Source organism: Pleuronectes platessa, chromosome 7 (assembly GCF_947347685.1).
Source record: "Pleuronectes platessa chromosome 7, fPlePla1.1, whole genome shotgun sequence".
Classification (NCBI taxonomy): Eukaryota; Metazoa; Chordata; class Actinopteri; order Pleuronectiformes; family Pleuronectidae; genus Pleuronectes; species Pleuronectes platessa.
Window position 1 is genome coordinate 2,020,306 of NC_070632.1, and position 27,673 is coordinate 2,047,978.

General features: G+C 47.1%; 1 protein-coding gene across 1 annotated transcript; it reads left to right on the forward strand.

The window, feature by feature from the left end:
- Positions 1-6,911: 6,911 nt before the first annotated feature.
- zfpm1 (zinc finger protein, FOG family member 1) lies at positions 6,912-27,058 on the forward strand (the record flags this gene model as incomplete). The annotated part of the gene is given in 6 exon segments (XM_053427047.1): positions 6,912-7,045; positions 19,200-19,296; positions 19,586-19,831; positions 20,610-20,843; positions 20,931-21,173; positions 21,520-27,058. Coding segments are annotated over 6 exon segments (3,611 nt in total), but the record flags the coding sequence as incomplete, so codon positions are not given.
- Positions 27,059-27,673: the final 615 nt, after the last annotated feature.

The following is a 27,673-nucleotide window of genomic DNA, read 5'->3' on the forward strand; positions in this document are numbered from 1 at the left end:
TGGAATGGAAGCCAGAAGGAGTTGTTAAATCAGACATGAATTAATGATTGAATTAATTATTGGAGTCACATACCGTACAATTAATTTTGTGGCTTTGCCTCAGTCTTTTTCCCCCTCCGCCGTCTGTGTGTAGAGAATGTCAAGAAACATTTTCTAATTAATTTATGTGTGATTATCAGGGATAGTTTCTGGAAGGTCTCCACTTTCAATTTGTGACAGGCTACGGCGGGGGGGGGGGGCGAGGGGGGATGGGAGAGATGGAGCTGGTGGTGATGTGCACGTGAGGCTCGTGCCCTCTCACACACATGCACTCATTAGGGTGCACGTTCTCGTGCACGTTCTTCTCCTCTGACACAGTTTCACATTAGAATGATTGTCTCCTTCATGTCTCTCCAGTGACGGATGTTTTACTAACCTGAGAAAACTGTTGGTCACTAAGATAATTACATGTTGACCTTGAAATGACCTTTTGACATGACTGTGGACTCCAGTGAAGCTGATGTGGATCAACTGGGAACGTTTCCATGTCAATCTGTGAGAACATTTCTATTTCTCACTGGATTGAAATCGTCAGAAAACATTTTCTGTCTGAATCTCTCGTTTGAATCCTTCTTCTTTACAACGTGTTAATATCGGTCCCATTAAAGTCAAATAGACCATAAAGCATCGTGGATTCTGTGGGTGGAGACTCTGATCTCAGTCTTTTGGAAGCAGTGATTGGTCACGTGACTCGACGTTACTTCCTGTCAGTAGCAGTTCCACCTCGTTGTCGCTCTAAGAGGAGAAACCCCTGCTCTTACTTTTCACCTGCTTCCTGTTTACACCACATGACCAGTGCACGTGAACGGTCATGTGACCTGTGTTTTTTCTGATATGGAGCTGAACGCTTCTCATTTTAAAATGAAACCGTGTGGACGCAGCCAGTTTATGGGATGGACCAGGATTCAGCTGCAGAGGAACTCACCCAGCTCCACTCAGCGCCGTTGTTTTGGTCCTGAAAGGTCAAAGGTCAGTGATGTGATGAAGTCCTGAAGTAAAACCTGAAGAACCACAGAGCTGCTGGTTTCAATGGTTCCCTGCGCTCAGCTGGTGAACATCAGGTTTCCTCTTCCACAGTCGCCCTGTCACTTGTTTTCTTTTCGTCCTCTGAACAGAAAGAAAAATGATTCTCCCCCCCCCCCCACCAACACCACCACCACCACCTCGCCCCTCCTCATTTATCTTTCTTCGCATATTTGTGAATTTGCATGTTTGCTTCTTGCTCTTTTCTGCTGGTGTATGTGTTTTGTAGATAAAAGTTCAGCAGTGCAGTTAAGAGAAATTAGTTTGGTAAACAGTGGTAAATGTCAATGATAAAGTTCTGTTGAAGCTCATCTGATTAGCCGGGCCACGCAGGTGTCTTATCTCGCCGGTGCAACAGAGGGTAAAATGGAAATGATTGCCGTGGTCCTGAGCAGGAGATGTCTATCCCAGAAATGTCTATCTGCCGCCGAGCCGAGCCGGCCGGACTCCAGGGACCCGGGGGGGCTGTGGGAAGATGGCGGGCGAGGGGGGGGGGAAGAGAAGAGAAGGTTCAATCAGGTCTCGTCTGGTGCTGGACTGACGCCTTTTATCAGGCGACATTATAAATAACTTCAGTGCTCGTTAACGTGGAGAAGCTGTGGAAGCGTGGTCACAACACGGAGACATGAAACTGGTTTCTCCTTGAGAGGCAACTGGTTTAACAGGATAATTAAAGCGGCTCCAGATTAACTGTTTGGTGTGTGGAGGTCCAGATGTGTCATGGAAACCAAGATGAGTCCGAATATGAATCTATGGTTTGTGAAAAATAATCCTCGTGAAGATATCTTTTAGTCTTTTTTTTTTATCTGTCAAATCCAGAAGCAAACCCTAAATGTGTTTTACTTTACTTCATATAAACATATTGTTGTCATCGTGGCTTAGTTCCACTTCCAGTGAGAGTGACCACACAGCAGGGGGTCTCACTTATAGACAGTTGATGGATTTAATATGGAAAATATTTGGTCTGATTTCTGTGTTATCATTTTAAATAAGTAATTGTGTGATTTGTTCATTATTGTAACTTGGATCCAGATCCAGCTGATTTATACGACTTCTTGACACAGAAATGCTTTTAATGAAAAAGGGTTTGACTCTTTATTTTCCTGTCAATGTAAACAAACTCACCAATCACTTTATTAGGAACACCATACCTTAGTGCTGATATCCCTGAACTGATCAGTTAAGTGCGTTTGTGATTGTGTACTTGGTCGATTCAGTTGAACTCAAACTTAGTCGTTTCCTAAGTGGACCGAGCTGTCCCTCTCTCTCTCTCCCGGGCGTCCCACGAGGGCGAGAGAGAGAACAGCAGCAGGGAGGTGCTGGGATTTGTCATTCAGCGAAGGTTACACCCCCGACTATTAGTGCGGGTCGGAGCAGCACGCAGATAAAGATTTCCTGTTGTGTGGTGTCAAAAAATCAATAGCTGCGCAGCGATGTGCTCATTTGATATCAACAATAGTCTTTTTAAAAATCAATTAGGGCGAAACGAGGAGAGCATCGGTGTCGGGTTACATCTTCTGTTAACCCTCATTCCACGTTGATATCCAGGGCGGCCGGTCGAGCATGAACACGCACTCTGTCCTTGTGCGTGATTTGATTATTCATGTCTGACTCCTTGTTCCCTGAGCTGAGAGTTGGTGGAACCCGACGTTCACGTGAAACTTTAATTCCAAACACAACTTATATTGAATGGAAGCTGTTGAATTAGTACAAGTGACATTTATTTAGATTCTTAATGAATTGAACTGTGAAGTGTCAGAATAATAATAATAATTCTCAACAAGCCTGTAGATCTCAGCCAGAGAAATCATCTTTTAGGTAAATTCACAGTTTTGGATTCCTCCCAAAGTTGTGGACAGTTTCCAGTGAGTACCATGTATTAATATTATGATGTGACTGTTAAGATAAGAGCCCTCCCACACATTTAATTAACTTCCCTTCCAGATTGACGTTACCTGGCAATGCAACAAGTAATCTGCCTGTTTCAGTATTTTTATTTCAGGAGTTAAGAGTTCCAGACCTCCATCAGCTGGTTCTGGTTTGAAGCTTCGATGCTTGAAGAGAAGTTTACCAGAAGCTCACGTGTTGAACTCTCTCTCTTCTGATTGGTTAGAAGGAGCGATGCCTCTGACATCACTGCTCCACATCAACGTATGATTTATTGAATATTTCAACTAAAAACCGCCAGAAATATTTGGATTGATCCTAAAATCCTTTAACGACATCATCAACTCGATCGTGATCTGTTCATAATGGCTGCCTGCCACCTTCAGATCCCCCCCCCCCCCCCCCCCCCCCCAACACTCATCAGTTAATTGCTTTAGTCATTTCATTAATGACAGGCTGATTGTTTTATTGTGTTGGCTCATCAAAGAGGCCTGGACGCCCCAGTGGCTGCTGAAGCGTCCGTATTGATAAGCTTTTGTGTCTGTGTGTGTGTGTGTGTGTGTGTGTGTGTGTGTGTAGCTGCTGACAGGGTGTGTATATCAGTGTGATGGTGTGTGTGTGTGGGAACAGTGTGTGTTCGGCTGCAGGGTTGCAATGTGGCGTCAAGTGTTTGTGTGTGTGCGATTATTTGTGTTTATATGTACTAACATTCAGTAACCAGGTGACTCTCACAGGCAACTAGGGAACTATTACTACCAGTACTACTTCTATTACTTTGATATTTGTGTGTATGTGTGTTTGTGTGTGTGTGTGTGTGTGTGTGTGTCGGGTTGTGTGTGTCGGAGCTAAATCAGTGAAGCTGTGTGGACACTGTGGAGCTGGTTCATAATGATAACCAGCCCTGTGCTGTTTGGAACGGGTCATCTACAGAAAAACAGACACACTGAATTATGTGTGTGTGACTTTGTGTGTGTGTGTGACTTTGTGTGTGTGTGTGTGTGTGTATGCACATGCACTCCAACAATAATGGGTGTAGTATCATACAGAGCAACCGGGGTGGTTGCAGCCACATTGATAAGCAGCACTGGGTTCCTCTGCAGGTCTGTGGTGGGCAGGGGGGGTAATTAACTGGGATTAGGATTGTCGGAGGCCTGGTGTTACCCCAGTGAACACAGCTGACCTGCTGGGATTAGCAGAGTGCTCCCATTAAGCGGGGGTGCACTGATAGCTCTCTCTCTCTCCTCCAGTAGGAGGACGTTCGTTTAACCACACTCACCTACGCCCTCTTCTCTGTAATTAACCAGCTGCTCTTCAGCATCTGTACATCTTCTTCATCAGATCATTAATAATCACAATGATAATAACAGCTGAGAAAATGAGTTTGATACTTTCAGAGTTCTCACTTTTTAAAGAATAAGAGATTAACAGCCTGCAGACACTAACTTTGAAAGACTCTGTGTATCTGTGGTTTCATGTAAAATGAGGCGTTTGGGAAACAAGACCAACTTTTCTTTGTATAATGAGAAGAAACAACAACAGCAGTGGTTTCTCTACGTTGTGTTATCATCACTTCACAATATATTACTGCCTTGCATGTTTATCTAATGTTTTGAAGCTGCTCGAGCCAAAGGAGATATCGTATTTGATGGATTGTTGATATTGACTTTAGCGCCACCTACTGGCCCGGCATGCTTGTTTTAAGCATTTGCACCAAAAAAGTTGGAGATCTCACTTCTGACATTTTCAAATGTCCCCATTGCAACATCAATAAAAGATTATCTTATCTTGTTTTTATTTGAAAAACCAAGAGGAACCACTCAACATGAAATCTTCAGTTTAGACGAGATCATCTTGAGACATTAAAAGTATAGCCTCACTTTCATAATGAAACTCTCCAAACTATCGCCCTGTGGTGTTTGAGATGCTGAGAACCTTCAGTCCTGAGAGCACCAGGATGAACACGTGTTCATTTACCTGACTCAAACTCCGTGTTCGTGTCAGGCTGGTTTATAAGTTAATATCTGTGTTGGCTCTTTGAGGTCAACTCCTCACCCGGTTGCACAACGAACGGTCAATGGAGCTGGTCAGGTTGATAAGAGTCACCATGTGGCCCTGATTGGCCAATGGCACGGCGGCAGACTGGACATTGATGGAGTGCGGCGATAAGGAAGGTCAGTGTGGCCAAACCGAGGCCCCATGATGATAGGTGATAGGAACCGACAGACGCTGGACTTCAGACTCTCCCCGACCGCAGCCCCGTGCTCCTCGTTTGCTAATTTTGTCGACAATACTTGTGAAATGAAGCTTCAGCCAAAAGCTTTGAATTAAAGATGAAGCCCAACCTGACCCGGGCTCATCGGAGGCTCAGGTCAGCTCCTGTTGCGTCTGGCACCAGAGTCACGCTCTCATGTGGCCCGGGGCCCGGCAGAGACAGAAGCAGTGCCGGTGACACCAGAGCACCGCGACTGGCCACCAAGGTGTGCCGGTGCTAACGGAGCAGAAACCACCAGGTCAGCTGGTCACCTCCACCACGGAGGTCATGTGATCATTGCGTGGTACCGGCCGAGAAAGAGCTTGTTAGCTTCAGAGCAGAGATCTATATATTATATAACCAGACGTGTGGAGAGTGCTAGTTTCTATAAAGAAGAATTGGTGCGGATCTGCATCAGGATCCAGATGTTTCAGATCTCTGGTGTAGCTGCAGGACAGTGAGCAGATGTGTTCTTCTCTTTCTTTAATGGTGGTGAGTGTGATGTTCACGAGGTTCTGAGTCTCTTCCTGTTCGACGGCGTCGCAGCTTCTCCGACTCATTTTGCTCAACTGCCGTTCATCTGACCTCCCTGGGTCCCGCCCACTTTCTTCCCTCTAACCACACTCACACTTCCTGCTCCCTCCCTCCTCCCCTCCATAACCCTAACCCCCCCCCCCCCCCCCCACCGGCTGTGGGAAAGCCTTTTTATCAGCGTCTGTCCGTTGTTCTCTGGTGGGGATAGATACAGAGAAGATAGATGAGTGTTTTGACATGGAGAGTGTTAGACAAACACTCTTATCAGGCCCGCCACTTTAGACCGACCCCCCCGAAACAGTCGCCTGAACCATGGACCAGATGAGTGGGGGGGGGGGAGAAGGAATGGAGCGTTGGCTTTTTATTTTGTGTTTGTTAATGAGAGAGAGAGAATGAGAGAGAGAGAGAGAGAGCTAGTTGTCCAGCAGCTGATCAGCTGCCGTTAATCCCGACATCGTCTCGTTAGTGTTTCTCAAACTTCTTCGTTTTCTCCTCAGATTTGCTGAAACTTTTCTGAAGTAGGCGACAGCTGCTCCTCCTGCACTCTGAGCTGTCTCTCTCTCTTTTGTTAAATAAATGGATCAGGCCTCCGTGCCTCCTGGCTATCTGGCTCTATCTGGGCTGCAGCAGGCTCCGACCACAGCCGTCACTGCCATCGCTCTGCACTTATCGCTTTGAGGAAGTACACAAGAAGTTTCCCCGTTTGAACCAAGCAGGACAGAGAGTGCTCTGCTGGTGCTGAACTCCCCCTGCTGTTGCTCGCCCGTCACTCGTTCTCTCTGGAGCCGGGGTTCAGGTCGAGTTCGAGCCACATGATGCTTTTGTCGATTGTTTCTCTGGATGTTTTGTAGCCCGTCAGCTGAGTCGGGTTTCAGTCGGAGCTGTTCACAGCTGAAACTGATATTTTGATGGGAACTTGTGCCTCGACTCAACATCTTTAACTTTAGCTCAGAAGAAGAACATGTCGTGATTTGTGTCAGAAGGTTTTTCTAACAACAGTTCAGGCTCAACATTAAAAAAGACAATGAAAGATTCTATAAAAGCTTCTAAATGTCCATCCAGCGTGTCTCCTAAAGCAGCGGGTGTATGATGAGGTCATTATCACTTTGGCACATTAACGTGTTGATGCATCTGTACAATCTGAAGGATGACCCCCCCCCTCTCTCCTCCTCCACAGATGACCTGGAGTTCAGTGAAGAAGGCGGTGGAAGCCGGGTGGTGGCCGGCAGGGACCTTCACCCCGACACCACGTGGGGTCCTTACCCGGGAATCCTCCAATCGAAGGGCAGCACAGACGACGAGGAGGCCGAGGTAAGAGCGCCAACGTCTTCACCGTCCAATGAGAGTGATCCGTCCTCAGAGGATCCTCCAATCACATCATTCATACACATGATCACACATATGTCTGTTGAAGAGAAATCTGTTCATGACAATTTGATCAGGTTGGTATTTTAGAGCAGGTGTCTGATGGTTAATGTTTTATTTAAACAAGCAAAAATATTTAATTAGTTTTTTGTTCAATTTATTGAAAAGAAAAGAATAGAAACATCAGAAATTTGATCATTTATGATTCACAAATGCAGTAAAAAAGGTAAAAGATGAGCTGAAGCCTGAAATCAATCAGCTGTGTCATTGATTAACATTGTTCTCGACTTCCTTCTTTTCTAATGTGATGATTTCTTGCTTTTAATATTTAATATAAATGTAAATTGACAGTTTTTGTTTTGGAACTAATGATTATGAGTTAATTTCAGTTAATTGGTATTTTTTTTATTGGTAATTTTATCAACTAAATAATTATTGATTGACCTGAAATAGTTTGGAGATTCATTAATATTAAGCATAATTCTGATTTGCAGAGACAAATCTGACTGTTATAGAACAAATATGAGCTTTTTTAGCTCTTAATCAGACAGGAACCAAAAATGAAAGTTATGTGTTTATCTGCGTTTGTTTGTTAGCAGCATTTTTTCAAAAACCACCGGACATGTTTGTTTCAGGGAGGCAGCAGTTACATTTTATTCAGATCTGGATCTGGATTTAATTTTTCTGGGTTAGAGGCGGAGATTTTTTATTGATTCATGGATCTGATTGAAAAAACATGTTCTGGGGACTAATATGTTTGACTGTGTGTCATCTGGTGCAGATCCAAATACAATGTAATGAGAGTGTTTACAATAACACATCATGTCGTACACGTGTTGTCATACTGAGAGGTCAGAGGTCGCTTAACAAAGAGACGATGAATGAAGTTTTGGACTTTTGTGTGCGTGTGTGTGTGTGTGTGTGTGTGTGTGTGTGTGTGTGTGTGTGTGTGTGTGTGTGTGTGTGTGTGTGTGTGTGTGTGTGTGTGTGTGTGTGTGTGTGTGTGTGTGTGTGTGTGTGTGTGTGTGTGTGTGGTCCCTGGGAACAGTGGGACCGGATGGAGCCCTATCAGAGGCTGGGTTCGTGCATCATGTGCAAGTCCATCTAATCATATGATACTGATGCTGGGAGAGGCTTCCTGGCACGGAGCTCCAACTCTTACCACACACACACACACACACACACACACATGCAGGGTGTTACTGCCTCATTTTTCTGCTTAATTTTTTATCTATACCAGTTTCACCTTTCTTATCTCTCGAGAATGTTTCATGTTGTTCTTATTCCACGTAGGAAAAACCTTTAGTCCAGTTTAACATCTGGATGCACATCTGTGTCCGAACCAGTTCACATCCAGTCAGGACAGAGTTCAAATGAAAAATACCACCAACCAGACCTTTTTCCATCCTCCTCTCCTCCTCTCCTCTCCTCTCCTCCTCTCCTCCACCCTCCTCTCCTCTCCTCCTCTCCTCCTCTCCTCCCTCCATCCTCCCCAGACGTCCGCCTGCCTTTTTATCTCCACATGGCGCCATCCTCCTGGACAACAAACCCCAGTGATTGATTCCTGCTTGATAGGCTCTCATTTCTAAGATTTCGTTTATTATCAGTGAGGTTCTGAGTGTGCAGATAGATGTGTGTGTGTGTGTGTGTGTGTGAGTGTGAGTGTGTGTGTGTGTGTGTGTGTGTGTGTGTGCGTGCACGAGCACTCAGACACACACACACGCTGACTCACCCATCACCTTTTGTTCTTCCCCCCCTTCCGCTGCCCACACCGTCCTCCTCTAAACTGTAAAGTCCATTTTTGTTCTTTTGAGAGGTTTTCATTCATATGGAAAACATCTCGTTCCGACTCTTAAAACCCATTTTCTCTCCGCTCCCCCCCCCCCCCCCCCTCCTCCTCCTCCCCCCCCCCGCTCTGCGGACTGAAGGAGTGAGGAGACGGACCTTCAGTATCTTCTGGAGATAGTGGCTGTAATCTCACATTCCTCCTGTGTTTCTCCCCCTGTCACTCCACATCCTCCTCCATCCCCTCCATCCCTCCATCCCTCCCTGCCTCCCTCCCTCCCTCCCTCCCTCCCTCGTGGGTCAGCAGGGGTCAGGGCTATCCTCCTCCGTGAATTGGAGAGGAGAAATCTGCTCATCTCCCAGTAAAGCTGGACCCATCACACTGCATTCCTACAGTGGATTCCAGTTTACACTCTCTGTAAACACGTGTCATTTGGAGGCCAGAACAATATTTCATGTTTATAAAGTAAATACATTAAAATACGACTATTGGGATTAAAATCCAGACGGAGTGAACAGAGACAAAGTCCTAACGGTTCCTTAAGGTACCATCATCAGAGGATTGTCTCAGAGGGGGGAGTGGACAAGTTCTGACCTGAGGAACTGGTCTTTGTTTCCCCCGATGTAAAGCACCTCCCTGCCCCATCACGTGAAATGACCTTAATATCTTATTAATTATACGTCTTCAGCGTTGGAGCCTTCATCATGTGGTTGCTGGTGAGTTTCCTGGTTGGGAGGAATGGGGCAGAGAGAGAGAGAGAGAGATGAGATCCAGTCCTCGCTCGCCCTCCAGCAGATCTCCTTCAGTAGATTAGCTCCGTGTTAACTGGCCTGTGTCATATGGAAATCCTGTCATTTGCATCTCTTGAGAAAGAGGCGTAAAACCATTTATCTATTTAAATATATTCTGTGTGATATGGCTGTTGGACTTTAGAACAGGCTGTAATAATGTTGACTGATCAGCTGATCAGCCGGCTGCTGATTCCTCAGTCTGTGGTTCAGTGAGCAGCCGAGTCCTCCTCCGTGGAAACCCAGGAACCAGCCAGTGCTGCTCGTGTGATTGGATCGCACACAACAAATCTGATATTATATCTGCTCCCCTTCTGATTGGATCCTGCTTTAATTAACTGATAGTGCCCGTGCATGTTATTGGACTGAAGTTGCAGATTTCCTGTAAAAAAATTTCCCTCTCAGACTTTTGGGTGAAGCCAGAGCGACGGAGGGTGGAGTCTGCTGCACCTGTTGCATCTTTAAGTGAAGTGGTGCCACAGGAGAAACTCCTCGTACCACACCTCCTCCATTGTCTCCCATCCTCCAGCAGCTCCCCCACCCACCCCCCACCCCAATCCTGTCTTTCGTGGAACGGCGGCCTGGAGGCACGATCCTAGAAGGAGCAGAGTAGGGGAGTTCAAAGCGTTATCACGCACCAAACGTCTTTTCATCATGTTTTAGAAACAAGCGTTCGCACTAATCCCCCAATAATCTCTCCAGGAGAACCGGGGCGATAAGGCGCGCCACCCACGGCTTTTCAAACACTTTTTGGGTAGTCTCCTCTCACTCCCTATCTCTCCTCCTCTCTGCCTCCTCTCCTCTCCTCACTCCCCTGGAAGGACGAGTGAAGGTGATGTCTGTCTCCTTCTTAGTTTCTGTCTCTCTTCCCCCCCTCCCTGCCCCCCCCCCCCCAAAACACACACACACACTGACTCTGAGCCAGTTTGTTTACAACCGGATTCTGATCTTTATATTTTTATCTGGATCCATCAACAGTGTTTCTCTGCCTCTCTGTTTCTCCCTCTCCTCCGCCCATCAAATTAGAATATTAATTAAAATGGTGCTCCGACAGAAGATGACAAATTGATGATTACGGTGAGTGTTGAGACACCTTCTGCGATGCCCCCCAGAAGGATGTGAGACACGGGGAGCTTCCTCCAGAGAACCAGAGCTTCTACCTGTAAAAACACTCAAACAAAATCTGAATGTTCTACTGTGGTTCCCTCAGAGATTGAAATCCATCCTCTGTCGTCCTGAGGCAGATACATAAATCTTAGTTAAACGTGATGTGAGGCAACCTAACCTCTCTCTTCACATCAAACCACACTTATCTTTGTTGGCTTATGGGTTGTAGTGGAAGCGAGTGGAGCGGTATCATGAATATCATTTGGGCAAAAGCCTTGTTTGCACTGCTTAACGTGCCCCGACTGGGATTTATCACAGATCTCACTCATCCTGAACAACACAGGTGAGGAACTCCACCTTCACACCCTGAGGTGTGAAGGTGGAGTGAAGCTGTCAGTGATAATTCTCCGACCTCTAAGGGTGAAGGCTCAGGTCCTGCAGCATCGTATCGTGACCACAGGTCGACCGAAGGGACCACGTCCTCTAACCTCAACCCCAGCTGCTCTCAGGCCTCAGAAATATGAGTTCCTGTGAGAACACAGTAGGAGAATGTTCCCAGTGAGCGAGTGGACGTGTTGATGAGGTTTCTATCACGTGAAGCTGGAAGAACACAAACATCTCAGGATGAAGAAGAGGAGCCGGACACGTAGAAGACGAAGACGTCCACTTGGAAACACGAGGAGGTTCCAGATCTTCTGGTGATGAGGGCCGACTCCGGTGTGGAGGAGCTGTAAACAACAACACTGATGTTTCCACAGCAGAGTTTATACGTCATGTCCGGCCTCCTGCTGCTCTACAGGCTCCGCCCCTCGCCTGGATGTTCCCACATGTTCCTGTTGGTGTGAACGAGTCGGACCCGACAACCTGCTGCTGCTTCACAGGAGAAAAACAACTGCAGCAAATGAGTGGAGCCATGAATCCGCTGAGATCATGTCTGAGAGAAGCTTTCTCCTCCAGTTTGCTTGTCCTTCCTTATTTCCTGATTGAGTGAATATAAGAGTGATTGACCCAAAATAGTAAATTTACGATGGTGGCGTGTTCCAAAGGAAATGAGAAGAGTCTCAGTGACACTTTAACGAGCTCCTTCTTGGGCCCCGTCCCAGTTTTCCATCAAGTTTACTGGAAATCAGTGACTCCAAACAAACAAGGAGATAAACAAGCAACCAGCCTGAAGGAGGAACCTGTTCCAGTGCCACCACAGAGTGAATCCTCCTTCTTACCGCTGTGTGGAGGCTCTGACTGGTTTGTCACTGGGATTTCAAACACGACCTCAAAACGTTGACCCCGAGTGTCGTGGCCTTAATGGGACCTATAGCTTTTATCTGTGGTGATTGGATCGGTGCGCTTCATATGCTCTCACCTGTCGTCTGACTCGCCCACATCATGACAGTAGCTTTCTGTCTCCTGGAGTGTCTATCTGGCCCTGACAGAAGAGCCTATCACCCCGAGAGAGAGGGGGGGGGGGGGGGGGTGATTGGAGAGAGGGAGAGAGAGAGAGAAAACCGCCAGAAGAGATAAAATACTGATAGACAGAAATGCGGGCCAGGAAGGAAGAGGAATAAGAGACAAGAGACGAGAGAGGACGGAAAGGTCCATCGACTGAAACCAAAAAAAAGAAAGAAGTGAGAGACGAAAAAGAAATATGAGAGGAAAGAGAGAGAAACTGCAAAAGAGAGGTGGAGGAGGGCTGCAGGAGACAAAGGCAGGAGGTGTTCATCACTCAGTGGCAACGACTGGTTGGTATCTGCATCTCGCTGTCATCTGCAGCGGCTTCTGCAGGGTGGAGGAGGAGGAGGAGGTGTAAGGGAGGAGGAGGAGGAGGAGAGGAGAGGGAAAACCTCTATTCTCTCTATCTCTGAGCCTCATCTCCGGCAGTTCAGGAGCCCGCTTTCCAAGAGTGCCTCATTTTCAAATCTCTTATCTTGGCCCCCGTTTTAAGTATTGCAGTTTTATATTTTTACATGTCATTTGCATGCAGCTCATCAAACCTGGCTCTCTCCACTCCCCCCCCCCCCCCCCCCCCCCGTTTCTTTTTAAAGACGTGTTCTCGGAGGGGCGCGGCTCTGCGGGAGGAATGTCATGTTACTGTATTGACTGTATTTGCCCCTCGTGAGTGAAATATACAGTTTAAAATGGTATTGTGTGTCTCCGGTGGATGTTGAAATGGTTTGCGTGAGTGCAGTGGAGGTGAAGTGTGTGTGTCTCTGTGTGTGTGTGTGTCTGTGTGTGTGTGTGAGAGGCGGATGAGAGCAGGTTTCTGATTTTTATCTGCCTTCCTTTTCTTTGTATTTTTGGAGGATTCACACAGTGACCTCTTTGTTTGGGACAGTGAGTACAACCCTCCAAGCCCCTGGATCGGGGGGAAGAAACCATTTCCTGTAGCCGAGAGATAGAACGAGAGACGGAGAGAGAAAAGAGGGAGAGATAGGACGGAGGAGGAGGAGGAGGAGGGGCCGGCAGACAGAAGGGCAGGAATGAGAGTTGGAGAGAGGAAGAGAACTGGAGATTAAGGAAGAGAGAAAGAGAGAAGTGTACAAAAGGAAGGATGCAGTGCAGGGGAGAGGGTGAAAGAGGAGAACGGAGGAAGAGGCTGAATCGGGTGATTGAGTGAATGAGAGGAATGAATGAACGAGGGATGGAAAGGTCAGCGGAGGAGCAGAGCACTACCTTCCATCCAGAGGAGCAGGGAACTTCACAAACACTTCAAACAACACAATAAAATACAAAACACTAGTTTGAGAATGTTTCTTAAAACTATAAAATCTCTTAGTTTGTTTTTCATATATATAATATCCTGTACTGGCCCTTACAATCATTGATTATGCATAATACTATTGCATTAAAGACCGACCTGAAAGATAATTGCACTTCAGAGAAAATCCAAGGAGATTTATGATAACGATATGTATGACTATTATAGAAAACATCAAGTATTCAAAGCTAAAAGTACTTCAGTCTAATGAAGATGTGTTTCACTTCCCGTCATTAATAACAGAACAGAAATCTGTGAGAACACGACACGGTTCAGTGGAGCCACAGACTCCAACCTCAAAGTTTACATTAAGCCTTAGTCACTGAAGAAAGATCTGTGCTTCAAGAGTTTATACACAGTGTCGTGATAATATAGACTTTTTAATCTTTTACAGAATAAACATCTGAATCTTTAATATCTTACTCTGCACGCTCAGTTTCCCACCGACCGTGTGATGACCATTATAGACGTCATAGACCAGTGTAAATCATATTAGACCATATGAAACAGTATCCACCACTGAGACCTATAGATGTTCGAGATGTGAACCAGTGATTTGCATAAACAAACATACTTATTCCCCAGTGGAGGCAGTAAACGTGTGGCCGTTGACAGCTGCACGGACCAATCTCAATCTGCTCATCTGCTCATCTGCATGGTGGGGGGGTGTGTGGGGTGGGGGGGGGGATTTATATGTGTATATGCACGTTAAAATTTGAATGGGGGGGCATACAATGGGGTTACTTAAGGGAAAGTTCTTCTTTTCCGTTTCCCATCATCTCATCATCGCTGCTATTTGGTTCCCCTGAGAGAGAGGGAGTGGGTGGGAGGGAGGGCGAGTGAGGGGGGGGGGGGGGCATTCTGATACTGAGAGAGGGTACGGAGGAAGAAAATGAAGAAATGAAATCAGCCTGGCATCATTTGCATTCAAGTTTTATCGGCGGAGGAGGAGGGCGTTTTTGGGCCTGATAAGAGAGAGAGGGCGTCGCAGGCTGAGCTGGAGGTGGAGGGCGGTTGGTGGGGAGGTGTGTGTGGGAGAGAGAGAGAGGGAGAGAGAGAGAGAGAAGGGGGGAGAGAGAGAGAGAGAGAGAAAGTGTGTGTGAATGTTATATGTGAATTGACTTTGTTAAAAGACGGTGGCGTGTGTATGTGCCGACACACACACATGTTACAGCAGCTATAGTGAAGTCAGGCTGTTGGGGGTGGAGTGGTGTGTGTGGTGGTGGTGTTGGGGGGGGGGGGTTAATATCAGACCAAATAATTAGATTCGCTATCGTCTCAGCGGCAGCAGTGCGGGTATCAGGCAGATTAAAGCCGGGCTCGGGGCTGGTTAATATTCATGAGGGGACCAGGGTCCGGGCGAGGGGCTTAGACTGGAGCTCAAAGACTCTCCTCCGGCTGACGGGGCTTAAGGCGACGCTCTCCACCCAGATGGAGCTCTGCCAGGGAGCCTGACATCCCGCTGATAGATGACGGGGTGAGAACGGAGGAAGAGGAGGTGACACCTTCATCAGTGGTGGACCAATCTGTTGATCTCTAATCGATCAGGTTGTTTGGGAATCAAACGGCCGGAACCTGAGAATCAAACTAAAGCCACGCGTCACTTCCTCATCTCCAAACTGTCCCTGGTCATAACCTCCTCTCGTCGGGCGACACCCCGGGGGTTTGAACCCCGGTCTGGTCGTGTTCCTCTGTTGACTCTCGGCCGCCGGAGTCAAGGAGATGGGCTTCAGACCAAGAGACGTGAAAAGAGTTTGATACCATCCAGTGGCCTCCCGTTCTGCCACATCTCTGGCATCTGTATTCTCCCCTGGCCTGGTTAATTACACACACACACACACACACACACACACACACACACACACACACACACATGGTCTGGCCCTTTGCCTCTGATTCTCATTAGCACACGTGAAGCAGTGTTGGTTGTGTGTTTGTCTTTGTGCGAGGGGGAAAGCAGCACAACAACACATGGTTTATGAGTTGTTAGAGTTCTAAAGACCCAGGAAACAGAAACTGCTCTCGAGTCTCGATCCTCTTCACTCACCTGGGATTCGAACCCGTGTGTGTTTTCTGCATTTTGAGTCCTTCAAGTCGAATCCTCCACTTTCCACCATCTGAAGTAGAAGCAGCAGAATCTGCAGTCGATGAGAATCTTCCTTCAGTTTCCGCTGCGGTCACGTCGAGGACGCGCTGACCTGAGACCTGCAGGAGCTTCACAGACTGTGTGGCTCACGCTGCTGGAGCTGCTGCAGCGTTTCCTGAATCCTGATGAGTCCACGGGATTCCTGCAGCGTCGGCGTCTCCACTTCCTGTTCATGTCAGGACCTGAGTGGTTCCTGAGTGGAACCACAGTCAGGAGAAGTAGTTTTGAATATCACAGGTTGGAGCGTTTTCAGTGACGTGAGGATGGAAGTGACTGATTTCTGTGGTCAGACATCAGATGAAGAGAAATAACATCTGTGAAGTTTATTAACTATCGATCAGAGACTCAGGGTTTCATGTTTTTCTTCTCTTCTTCTCCTCGAGTGCAGTAAAACTTCAGCTGCAGTAGAAACTGAACGGGAACTCCGCCAGGGAGAAGAGAACAATATTGACTTGAGATGAAAATGTAATTAATTCTCATATAAGACACGATGGGAGAGTATCACACTCTTAAGTGTGACGATAAGTAATTACTGTGTATTTTAGATCTCAGACGAACAAGTGTGTGTTGTTCTTTTTCTCTTGCGTTGTGTGTGTGTCTGTGTGTTTGTGTGTGTTCTGCTACTGAGCTCTCCCCATTGCCCTATCATGGTGAATTCCAAAGCCGTGGCCGTGATGAATTAGTCTGAAACAAATTAGCAGTACTTACAGCTCAGACGGCTCCAGCATTGGGTTACAAATTAAAACAAAAGCAGTCGTATCTGCACATCAGCGCTAGTTCTCCATGAAATACAATCTGCTCCGTGCACAGCCGACTGAGAGCTTCCTCTCCTCTGTCCTCTCCTCTGTCCTCGCTTCTCACCGGCTGCCCACCGGCCGGAGGACTCAGGTATTCCAGGTTTCAGCTCCGGCTCAGACTCAGTGGACATGGATCAATTACAGTTTTTACATGTGATTTAAAAAGTAGCATGAAAGATATGATTCAATTCTCCTGTTTGCACTATTAACAGAGTCAGACCAGAGTCTCTGTTATTTCTGTTCACAAAGAGCAGACGATGTTTGGAATCCGACAGATGTTGGTGAAGATCAGCGTGAACAAGGCGTTTGTTTGAACATTAAAATGAGCTTTTTATATTAAATTACAACTTTAGACAAACCTGTATTCTGACATCTTCACCGGATGAACACCAGAAACTTTAGAATCCATTGTGTCGCTTTACTTTTTAGAGGAAACGTGTCGTTGAACCTGGAAACTTCAGAACAGAGACCTGGTGTGAACGGGCCTTTGATTCTGAGCTGCTTCACTTCACTACATTTCTACTAATGGAACAATTAATAATAAAGAAGTGTCACCATCATTAGGTTTAATGTAGATGTAACATCATGTTCTCCGTGTGTGTGTGTGTGTGTGTGTGTCTGTGTGAGTGTTGTGTAATGAAGGAGGTTCAGGATTGAAGTGACTGGAACCAGGTGGTGGACACTTTATTACAGACAGAAGTAGAAGATGTCAGATAAATGAGCCATGAGGATATTTATCAGTCTGTGTGATTATCTTTGGGTTGAATGTGTGAAATGTGTCGGTTAATAGGAAACACACACTTCCTGTTCCTCAACACAACAGCGTCCACTGCCGAGGCTACACACTGATCAGCTCGTGTGTGTGAACGCAGCACCACTGATAACACAAAGGAATAATAATCACTGTAAAATTACAAAAGAAAGCAATAACAGGGAAATTAGAATTTGATGAGTAAGTGCTGATTAGGGTTTGGAGATTTTTTTTTAAAAGCTGCCATCGGTGATGCCATTCCTAGAATATTTAAGTCTTTAATTCAGACAGAGAATATTCATTATTTTAGATATGAGATAAACTGCAGCTTCAAAAATGAGGAATAACAACTTATGAGCAGTGAAATGTTCAGTGTTTAAAATCAAACGGTGAAGTCGGGAAACAGCAGGTTCACACAGCGACACACAAAAAAACACACAAACAATCAGGCAACTCCGTCACGTGAACTTTGACCTGTGACATCCAGCTCAGTCCGAGGACACAGGTCCAGTGGTGAGGGCAGGGCGCCTCCTGGTGGAGAAACCATGATACTGCACCACAGAGACGATGAGAGATTAAGATGTTACACACATTCCACATGTGTAACACTGCCAGTTAAACAACTTACACTTCACCTTCTCTCTATTGTGTTATCCACGGGAAATATGCTTCAGGACTTTCACTCTTTTCTGTGTTGTGTTAGTTTGAAGTTATAGAATCATAGTGACTCACTTCTGATGTTGAATTTGAGAAGCGGTTTCTGTTTGCTGCTTTGCTGCCTCGTGTGGGTTGACAGGGAATCCTTTAACTTATTATTATATATTATACTGTATCTATCATTTTTGTATATTTCCTTAGTGTTGTTTAAAGATAAACTTGTTGCAACAGCAGAAAACAACATGTAAGCACCTGGAGGAGAAGGAAATGAACCTGACTTCCTGAAAACAGTATAATTATTATTATTATTATTCAGTCTGGCCCGCAGGTCATGTCTGAAACAGCTTATGAGGCGTGTGTGTTTGTGCATTTGTGCGTGTGTGTGCATGTGTGCGTGCATGTGTCATGGAGACGTGGGATAAACCTGTGTCCAGGGAGTGATTGTCAGAGGAAATACTCCTGGTGCCTCACAGGGACAAAGACAAGATTGTTCTCTCTCTCTCTCTCTCTCTCTCTCTGTCTCGCTCTCCCTCCTGCTCTCTCTCTCTCTCTCTCCCTCTCTGTCTCGCTCCCTCTCTCTCTCTCTCATACCTACAGACACTGGATGCCGACTCTCCGGCCTTTGTCCACTGTATCCACTGTGGATCTTATTATGGCAGCTGTGTGAATAGCCGCCTGTCGACCTCATCAGATCTTCTTTCTCCTCCCTTTCTTCTCTCACTCCCCCCCCCCGGGGTCTCTCTTCCTCTTCTCTTCCTCTTCTCCTTTCTTCGTGGCTTTGTTCGGCCCGTGCTCCCTTCATTTCCTCATTTCCATCTGTGGTTGTAATCACCGTCTGTTCGATGCCAGTCTTTTTTATAAACAGTGTTTACCAGCGGCCGCTCGCTGGACGACACCGTGTGACAATTAATGCTTCTGTGATGATCTCATGTTTTCATATCAAGCTGTTTAAAGACTTGTGTTGGAGCAGCATCGGTTTAATTTGACCTGTGAAGCCGTGTTGAGGATGTAAAGGTATTAACATGTGAACATATGCAGTTAAGAAGTAAATATGTACATTTAATACATTTCTTATCAGATTACTCTCGGTCCCTCTCATGGAAAATGTCCTGTGGTCATCATTTGTTCACTGATGCAGATTAAAAGATTGATTTTAATATCTAGAAACTGTTGTTACTGGCTCAAGTAGAATAAAGTAGTAAAGTTTGATATCACAGTTTTTATTCCATTTTCGTCTTATTGGATTCTTTAATGTACAAACAGTTTTCCAGTGGAAAGGTCGTTCACCTCCCGTCCTCTTGTTCCTTGTGTTGCAGAAGTCGAAGTTGATTTGTGAAGATCCAGATTGTTGGATTAGTCGACTCCCTCTGACCTCTGACCCCTCAGCTGCCAACTGTACCATCTACAGCCGAGGTGAGTGACGGCAGAGGACACGCCTCCTTTGGATGTGATAAGTGTGTATATCTATGTGTTTGAACCAGAACCTGAACCAGAACCAACTCAGTCTGTGGATAACAAACAGACTCTGAGTCCCTGTCTCGAGCCGTCGTTAGGACAGTGTCCAAGTGTCTCTATTATTTTGTCCACTCTTAAACATAAAGTCAGTGAAGGACTCGTCTCAGTGGATATGTTATGTGTTATATGTTAAAGGTAAAGTTCAGGTTCACTTTCAGAGTCTGAAAGTTGTTTTGTGTGTTTTCAGGTGACGCGTTGTTCTGTAAGGTCGACAGGGAGCTGGTGGCGGGCGAAGGCCTCCTGGCCTCCCTGTCTCCTCCCCCCCCCTCCTCCCCTCCTCTGGCCCCGCCCTCTCCCCCGCTCGGCCTCATCACCCAGCATCAGGCGGCGGTGAAGGAGGAGCCAATGTACCCGGCGGCGCTGCGCTCCGAGATTCAGCTCCTCCCACAGCAAGCCGGCATGGCCGCCATCTTGGCCACTGCTATTGTTAATAGTGAGTATTGTATACAAGGCATGAAAACCTGAAGAATGAAGTATAGATATTCTAATTTGTACAATAAAATACATCCTGTGTTTTTATGTAGTTTCTTTTATCGATTAGAGTTTGATTCATATTAAAATGAGTCAAAACTTAAGTGAATTACTGAAGAGTTTAAACTGGAACCTGCTCTCCACTGGGATCTGCTGTAATTTACCACTTGTCTGAAAGCTGTAATGTTTTCTTTGGCCACAAGATGTCACTGCAGGTCTTTGAGTGTTTTCCCACAAGCCTCTGCTGCTTACCGTCGGCCACATTGTGTGTTTCAATGCAAACATGATCACGTTGCATGTTCACACATTCCGACGTCTGGTTACACAAATAATATTAATGAGGAGATCTTTGATAAACTGTGCCCTGTTGCCAAGGATACATCAGTGGCTTGTGGGGGTGTTTGTGTTTGTGAGAAACATAAATTGTTTGATATAGAAACACATTAACAGACACCAATTTTTCACGATTTAATAAATATCAGTTCTGTCAACATGGCTGATTTAAACAAAATTCAAATTTCACAATATTAAAGAACGCAACAACTAATTCCTGGATCCATCCCTTGATCCCGATTCCCACTCAAATGTAAAAAGTTCTTCCCGAACCTGTAGTTCAACCAAAACATGTGCATTTTAATAAATGTTAAACTAGTCTACAGTGAATGTTAGGGTAAGATTTAAATGATTATCTGTTTGTGTGAATGTGAGGACCTCATTGTCTCTGCTCGTGTCCCCCTCAGAGGACATCTTCCCGTGTAAGGACTGTGGGATCTGGTACCGCAGTGAGAGGAACCTGCAGGCCCACCTCATGTATTACTGCGCCAGCCGCCAGAAGCAGCCGGCCGCCGCCTCGTCCCCCCCGCAGGACAAACCCAAGGACTCGTACCCCAACGAACGCGTCTGTCCCTTCCCACAATGCAACAAGAGCTGCCCCAGCGCCAGCTCCCTGGAGATCCACATGCGCACACACAGCGGTGAGAGAAGTGAAAACACTGAGGTTCTAATCCACCAGATTCTGTTTCTGTCCCTCTGACTCATCGTCCGTCTCTGTCCTCCCACAGGTGAACGTCCTTTCGTCTGTCTCATCTGCCTGTCAGCCTTCACCACCAAAGCAAACTGTGAGCGGCACCTCAAGGTGCACACGGACACGCTGAACGGCTTGTGTCACGGCTGCGGCTTTGTGTCGACCACGAGGGACATCCTGTACAGCCACCTGGTCACCAGCCACATGGTGTGTCAGCCCGGGTCCCGCAGCGAGGTCTACTCCCCGGGGCCGGGCCTCCCCAAGCTGCCCCTGTCCACCGGTGAGTCCCAGCAGCGTGGAACAATGTGGAGAATACTGTGGGTTAGAATTGGAACCAGCTTATGAACCTGAACTCTCAACGATCTAGTTCCGCCACTAGGGGGCGCTGTGTTGTCGTCTTTAATCTGCGTTAGTGGCTAAAAGAAAACCGAACTTCACTGGAGGACAGAACATATTCTACATCTTCCTTTTTCTTCTGATGTTCTGTTATAATTTACTTTTAGCATTGAGGAAATATTACAATGATTGAACCTCACAGGGCTCTGGCCGTGTGGTAAAGCGTGTTAGCGTTCGATATCAGTGTCTGCTCAGTTTTACAGTTTACTAACCTCGACTCTGCTTCTCAGGTCTCAGTCCAGGAGACTCTGGTGTGGTGCTGAAGTGTCAAGTGTGCGGCCACAACTCGGACTCTCCGGCGCAGCTTCAGCAGCACGTACGAACCCACCTGGAGGTCAGGGTCCCGACCGAGAGGAGCCCCACCCCTCGCCAAATCACCCCATCGTCAGTCGACGCCCCTCAGCTGTCTCCTCACGAGAGGGAGCCCCTCGCCTGTGTCCCTAAACCGGACTCGTCCAGCCCGGGCGCTAACGGCAGCTCAGCCACCCCCCGGGATTACAACTCTCCTGATGCAGCAACCACTGAGCTAAAGATAAAGGAGGAGCCGCATTCAGACTCAGAGATTCAAGAAATGGAGATCACGGAGGCTGGAGAGGAGGAGGAGGAGGAGGAAGAGGTGGAGGCTGGTGGAGAGAAGGGGAAGCAAGAAGAAATAAGGAAAACAAGGGACAGTAAGGGACACATCGCCAGCTCCTCCAGTCGGACATCAGGTTCTCCGAAGAGTCCAGCCACCGCCACCGTGAAGGCAGAACCAACCAGCCCCACTCCTGGGTCCAGCCCCGCCCCTGTGGGAGGTGCAGAGTCCGTTCTTCCCGGGGGAGCAATGTTCTTGCCACAGTACATGTTTAATCCCGAGGCGGCCATTTTGCCTCAGGCCTCGGAAATACTCGCAAAAATGTCGGAGATGGTCCACAGTCGTCTGAAACAGGGACAGACGGCGCCTCAGAACAACCCGGCTGCGTTTTTCCCGGCTGGTTCGACCGCATCCACCGCTGCTGCCACTCCACCTCACAAAGGAGCCACCTGCTTCGAGTGCGACATCACCTTCAACAACATCAACAACTTCTATGCACATAAGAGGCTCTACTGCTCCAGCAGGCACCAGGCGGAAGGAGACACCTCTGCTTCAGGCCCTGGATTAACGAGGGATGCCACCTCCGCCTCGGTGCCTTCCAGTGGAGCACATGGCTCCTCCGCCTCTCCTCAGGGCGGAGCAGCAAGTAGAGCTGCCTCGGCTTCTCCTGCCGACTCTGACTCTCCCGCTGGAGCGACAGAACCCCGGAGAGTGGTGGAGGTGAAGATAGAGACTCCTGCAGGGAGAGAGGGAATATCGTCTTCATCTGAAGGGGAAGGCGGAGCTACAAGTGTGGGAGGAGGTGGCGTTGGAGGAAGAGCAAGCGAAGGCAGCCAGAGTCCAGCGAGCGGTTCTGCCGAGGACCAGGAAGATGATCCCAACAGAACCTTCTGCGTGGCCTGCAACATCCGCTTCAGCCGTCATGAGAACTACACTGTTCACAAGCGTTTCTACTGCGCGTCGCGCCACGACCCGACCAACCACCGGTCCGTACACATGGCCAAGGCGACCACCGGAGCAGCCTTCCATCCCCAGCCCATTCGCACTCGTAAGCGTAAGAAGATGTACGAGATCCACATGGCCAGAACCGAGGCTTTAGCTAACGCTGCTGCTGCCGCCGCGGCTGCTGCTGCTTCTGCGGCTGCCTCTGCCCCCTCCCCCTCTGTTCTGGGCTTGGCAATGAAGCAGGAGGTTTCTCCCGGCGCGGCCGGCGGCTCCAGCCCAGAAGGCGACGGCCCAATCGACCTCAGCAAGAGGCCCCGTCTGAGCGATGTTCCCCGGCACAGCAGCAGCCTCCTCCCTGCCCTGCCTCTCACAGACTATCACAAGTGCACCGCCTGCAGCATCAGCTTCAACAGCATCGAGAACTACCTGGCCCATAAAACCTACTACTGCCCCGCCACCACACTCCAGCCCCACACCTTGGAGCAGCTTCACAGGCTCAAGAGATCCGCCTCCACCTCTCCCAAAAGCAGGCCTCACCAGGAGCGGCCGGATCTCCTGCACCCGATGGAGGCGAAGGCTCTCCCCGCCGAGTGGGTGGCTCAGACTCGAGGCTCCTCGTCCAGCCCTCGTCCGTCTGCCTTACCGGCCTCTGAAGCCACATCTCCTCCTCATCCCACCACCACGCTTGCAGCCATCCCGGGAGCTGGAGCCAAAGGTGCAGGTGCTGGTTCTCCTCAGGTGGTCTGCCCATACTGCCCCAACAGACCCATCACCGGTGACCTGATGGAACACTTCAGGACGACCCACAGCCTTGTCGCGACCATTCAGCCACCGCAGGAGGCCCTGCCGCAGCCGGGCAGCGCAGTCAGCCGCAGCCCCAGCCTTAGTCCCAGAGACGGAGCTGCTGCAACCATTTCAACAACCCCCAACAGCCAGTCCAGACTGGTGTCCCGGGTTCACAGAGACAGCATCAACGGGCAGGCCAGGAGCGCAACCAACTCTCCTGTTTCCCCGCGGGTGAACAGCACTCCTTCACCGGGGGGTACTTCACCTTCGGCTGTCTCCCCTCTGCCCATGTCCCCCCCAGCGCCTCCCTCTCTGTCTGTGTCACCTGTGCCTGAGGTCCTAAGGGAGACGGTGGGATCGTCCCACCTTCCAGACAAAGCCAACCTGACCGTGATCTCCAGTCACATCTCCTCTCCCCAGTCGGCCCAGATCCCCGGCCTCAAAACCACAGTGATCTCCCCCGTCCAGAACGGTAACTCCCGCTTCTGCCGACTGTGCAACATCAAGTTCAGCAGCCTCTCCACGTTCATAGCTCATAAGAAATACTACTGCTCTTCCCACAGTGCCGAACACGTCAAGTGAGCCGGGACGTTCTCCTCCCCCCCCCCCCCATTCTCTCTCTGAGCGGCGGCTCCGAGAAGCTCGTCCCTCGGTGCCAGTCCTCCCACCCGGGTGCCCAGCTGGCGCTCAGCTGACGTGACTCTAAATGACAATGAATGACTGTTACTCACCTGACGGGGCCGCCGCCCGGCTGCTGCAGGTGGTGTTACGAACACACAGTGAGAATCCTCCTTATATGGGTCAAAGTGTGTAGGACACTAAGAGCTGAGGACATCGCTCTCTGTCTTCATACCCAACATCTCCCGCTCCCAGGCCTCATTGTATGTTGCATTGTGGGACGTTAAAATGTGTGTTTATGATGGTAGTGATTAGATTCTGACTGTTGGACGGAGACGATGATCTCACAGTAACGATGATGCTGATTTGATTCTTTCCTGAGCGGGGGGGGTCGTTTCTCTTTGAAGGAAAAGACCCGATCATTGTTCATTTTTTTTTTAAGACCTGTGCATAGTGTATGATGTCTGAAGAAATAATTCTATGATGCTTTTGGTTTCAACACTGGCTCTTTTTTTTTGTTGCTCACTATAGAAGCTAAAGTGTTTTCAGCTGAAAACAGATGTTATCACGATGTTACTAATTCCTGAAGGGTGATATTTACAAATGGACGACTTTTCCTTTCTCTCTTTCATACACACAAATTTTTTATTTTCTCTTCAAAACACAAGGGAGAAAAAAATGTGAAATATTTATCTTTTAGTCCTCACTGATTTCATGTCAACAGAAAACTACCTAGTGTCTGAGAGTATTTGTATTTTTTATTTGTATATTTTTCATACTGTTGGAAGGAACCGTTCGGAGCCGGCTGTGTTGAAGTGTATTTTCTAAATGTAGATATGTAATATCTTCTCCCAGTAATCACACTGAACTCTGTTAGCCTATCACGTTAGCCTGTCGTGTTCTGCTCGAGTCTTTAATTGATGCCGAGATCTGCGAAACCGGTGGAGTGTTTATTTTTATCCCTTCTTGTTCTTCGCTGACTAGCAACGCGATCGAGCAGCTTCCTCGCTCACAGCTTTTCACATCAGGTCGTAGAAGAGAGAGTTTCTGACACTGTTCAGGGAGAACGAGGCTCCTCCGGTGTTAAGGTACAAAAACCCACAGGTTTCACTCTTTAGTTTCTCACTCTGACTCCGTGCGTCTCGTTAACAGACGTCGACACAAAACACAACAGCTCTTCGGTTTCTCTTTTTCTGTTTGATGATTGTATTTCTGTCCGGTAATGAAGGCTCAGCAGGGAAAAGTCACATGTTAGAGAAACGCCTCACACAGACGAGGAAGCACATCTGTAATAACCACTTACTGTGACCCGTGGTGTGTGAGTGTGTGTGTGTGTGTGTGATCTCACAAAGACACACACACAGTTAACGCCACAGTTTCCCACGCTGCTTTTGGAGTTGCAATACAGTGTTAGTCAGAACTGTGAACTCGTGTTTTTATCTTTAAGCTAAAAAACTAAATTGGTATTTTTTTCTCCCATAAATCCTGAGAGATGAACGTTCAGGTCAACAAGTGGAACTTCACGACACTAAAACTCCAAACTCACAAACAGCAAGTGGCTGAGATGCTCGGCAGTGGAGGACGTTAATGACCAGTTCATGTTAGAATGAATCGATAAGATGCTAGTATCACGGTAAACGTACGAACCCAGGACAGATCTGGACTTTAATTCAGCAGCTATTAGAAAGTTGTCACCCAGTGAGATTCGTTTGCTTTTGTTTCTGTTGTCTCTTTAGATCCGAGATCAATATTCAGCCTTTTAGCTCCGATTTGTTCTCCACCAGCTTCTGGCTCTTTAGCAGCTAAACGCTACGTTCACCTGTTGCAAGAAAGTTAATTCACGAGAGACACAACAACCGAAAGAGTCAAACTACAACAAATAAAACCAAAATAATCCAATTCATGCAGTTTGAATGAATCCAGAGTTATATGTATATTATAACGTCAGGTATTTTAGACCTGACATCAAACTCTGCTCTTTCTATCAATCATAAACTACAAAGTACTTTTACAGTTTTACATCATGAACTCCCAGAGACTGTAAATACAAATGGACGACATGTCTCTTCATCCTCCCACTGTACAAAATGAAGGAAAAACTTTTCGGATACAAAATGCTCCCGCCCACACATGCTCTCGGCCAATCACGAGTCAGTCTCAGCTGTCAATCATGAGGTTTCAAATTTGTTAATAAAACCAAACGTATAAGTTCCTAAAACGACAGAAAACACCTTTGAAATATATATATTTAGATTTCTTTAGACTGGTCCTATCTGCTAACATGGAGGCGGTGAGGTTTATGACCCGTACTGCCGCCAGCCACCAGGGGGCAACTCAGAGGTTTTGGCTTCACTTTCGGGAGCCGTCATGTCGTCCATCTTTACATTTTTAACCGACACATGTTTACAGTTGTGCTGGTTAATGTCTCGTTTCTAAAAGTTAGAGAAGAAGAAGAAGACGAAGAAGAAGAAGAAGAAGAAGAAGATTGAGGAACTTGCTGGAAAATCAACCTCGAAACTTTCCCCCCCTTTTTATTGCACTGTGTTGTATAAAAATATGCTTAATGTTTTCAGTTGTTTTGTAATATATTTATGTTCTGTAGCACTTTCCCCCTTTTTCTAAACGCATCATGGTTCCAGCTCGAAGGACTTTGTTGATTCACCATCGCTGAAACTTTTTAAAATGTGTTTTGTTGATGATTAATCTCTGACGTCCACGAAGGATAAAATCACAGCGAGTGTCAAAACTGTTATTTTTCCTTATTTTTTTTTTCCAATTCATTTCAGTTCCACTACACTCTTGTCCAAACTATGCATGGGAAATAAAAACGTTCTGAGAGACACTGATGACGACTGCGACTTCGAGTCCTTGACTTGTGTTTGATTCCCTCTGTCGTCAACTCAGCTCCTTTCAGAGGAAAGTTCCAGAGCTCGACGTGTTTCTGACTGAGACTCGTGATGAACGTCGACTGAATCATCTTCTTTTGTTTTAGAATAACGAGCTGTAGCACCAGTGAGGGGGGGGGGGGGGGCAGCTCAAGGCTGCTCCAATCAATGACTGAATGTTTTCACAAAAACCTCCGGAGCAGAAATATGAGGATTATCATTATGTGTGTTTGTAGTTGTTTCTCAGTGATACAGATATTAACACATCTGAATCAGAATCAGAATTATTTTATTTGCCAAGTATGATTGCACACACAGGAAATTGCCTTGGTGTCGTTCGTTAGTGCACTGAACAGAAAACAATATAAATCAAATATATAGAACAAAATATACACAGTTACAGAGTTATTGGCACGTGCGGTGCTGAGGTGCAGAGATTGGTGATAGTGCCAATAACATATCAATTATAAATTATTATAATAAAACTACAAACGAGAATAATAACTGATCTTCTGCACTCGGTCAGAAATGATTGAGCTGAAGTCTGATACCGTCTCTGGAGTTTGAGACGTCACC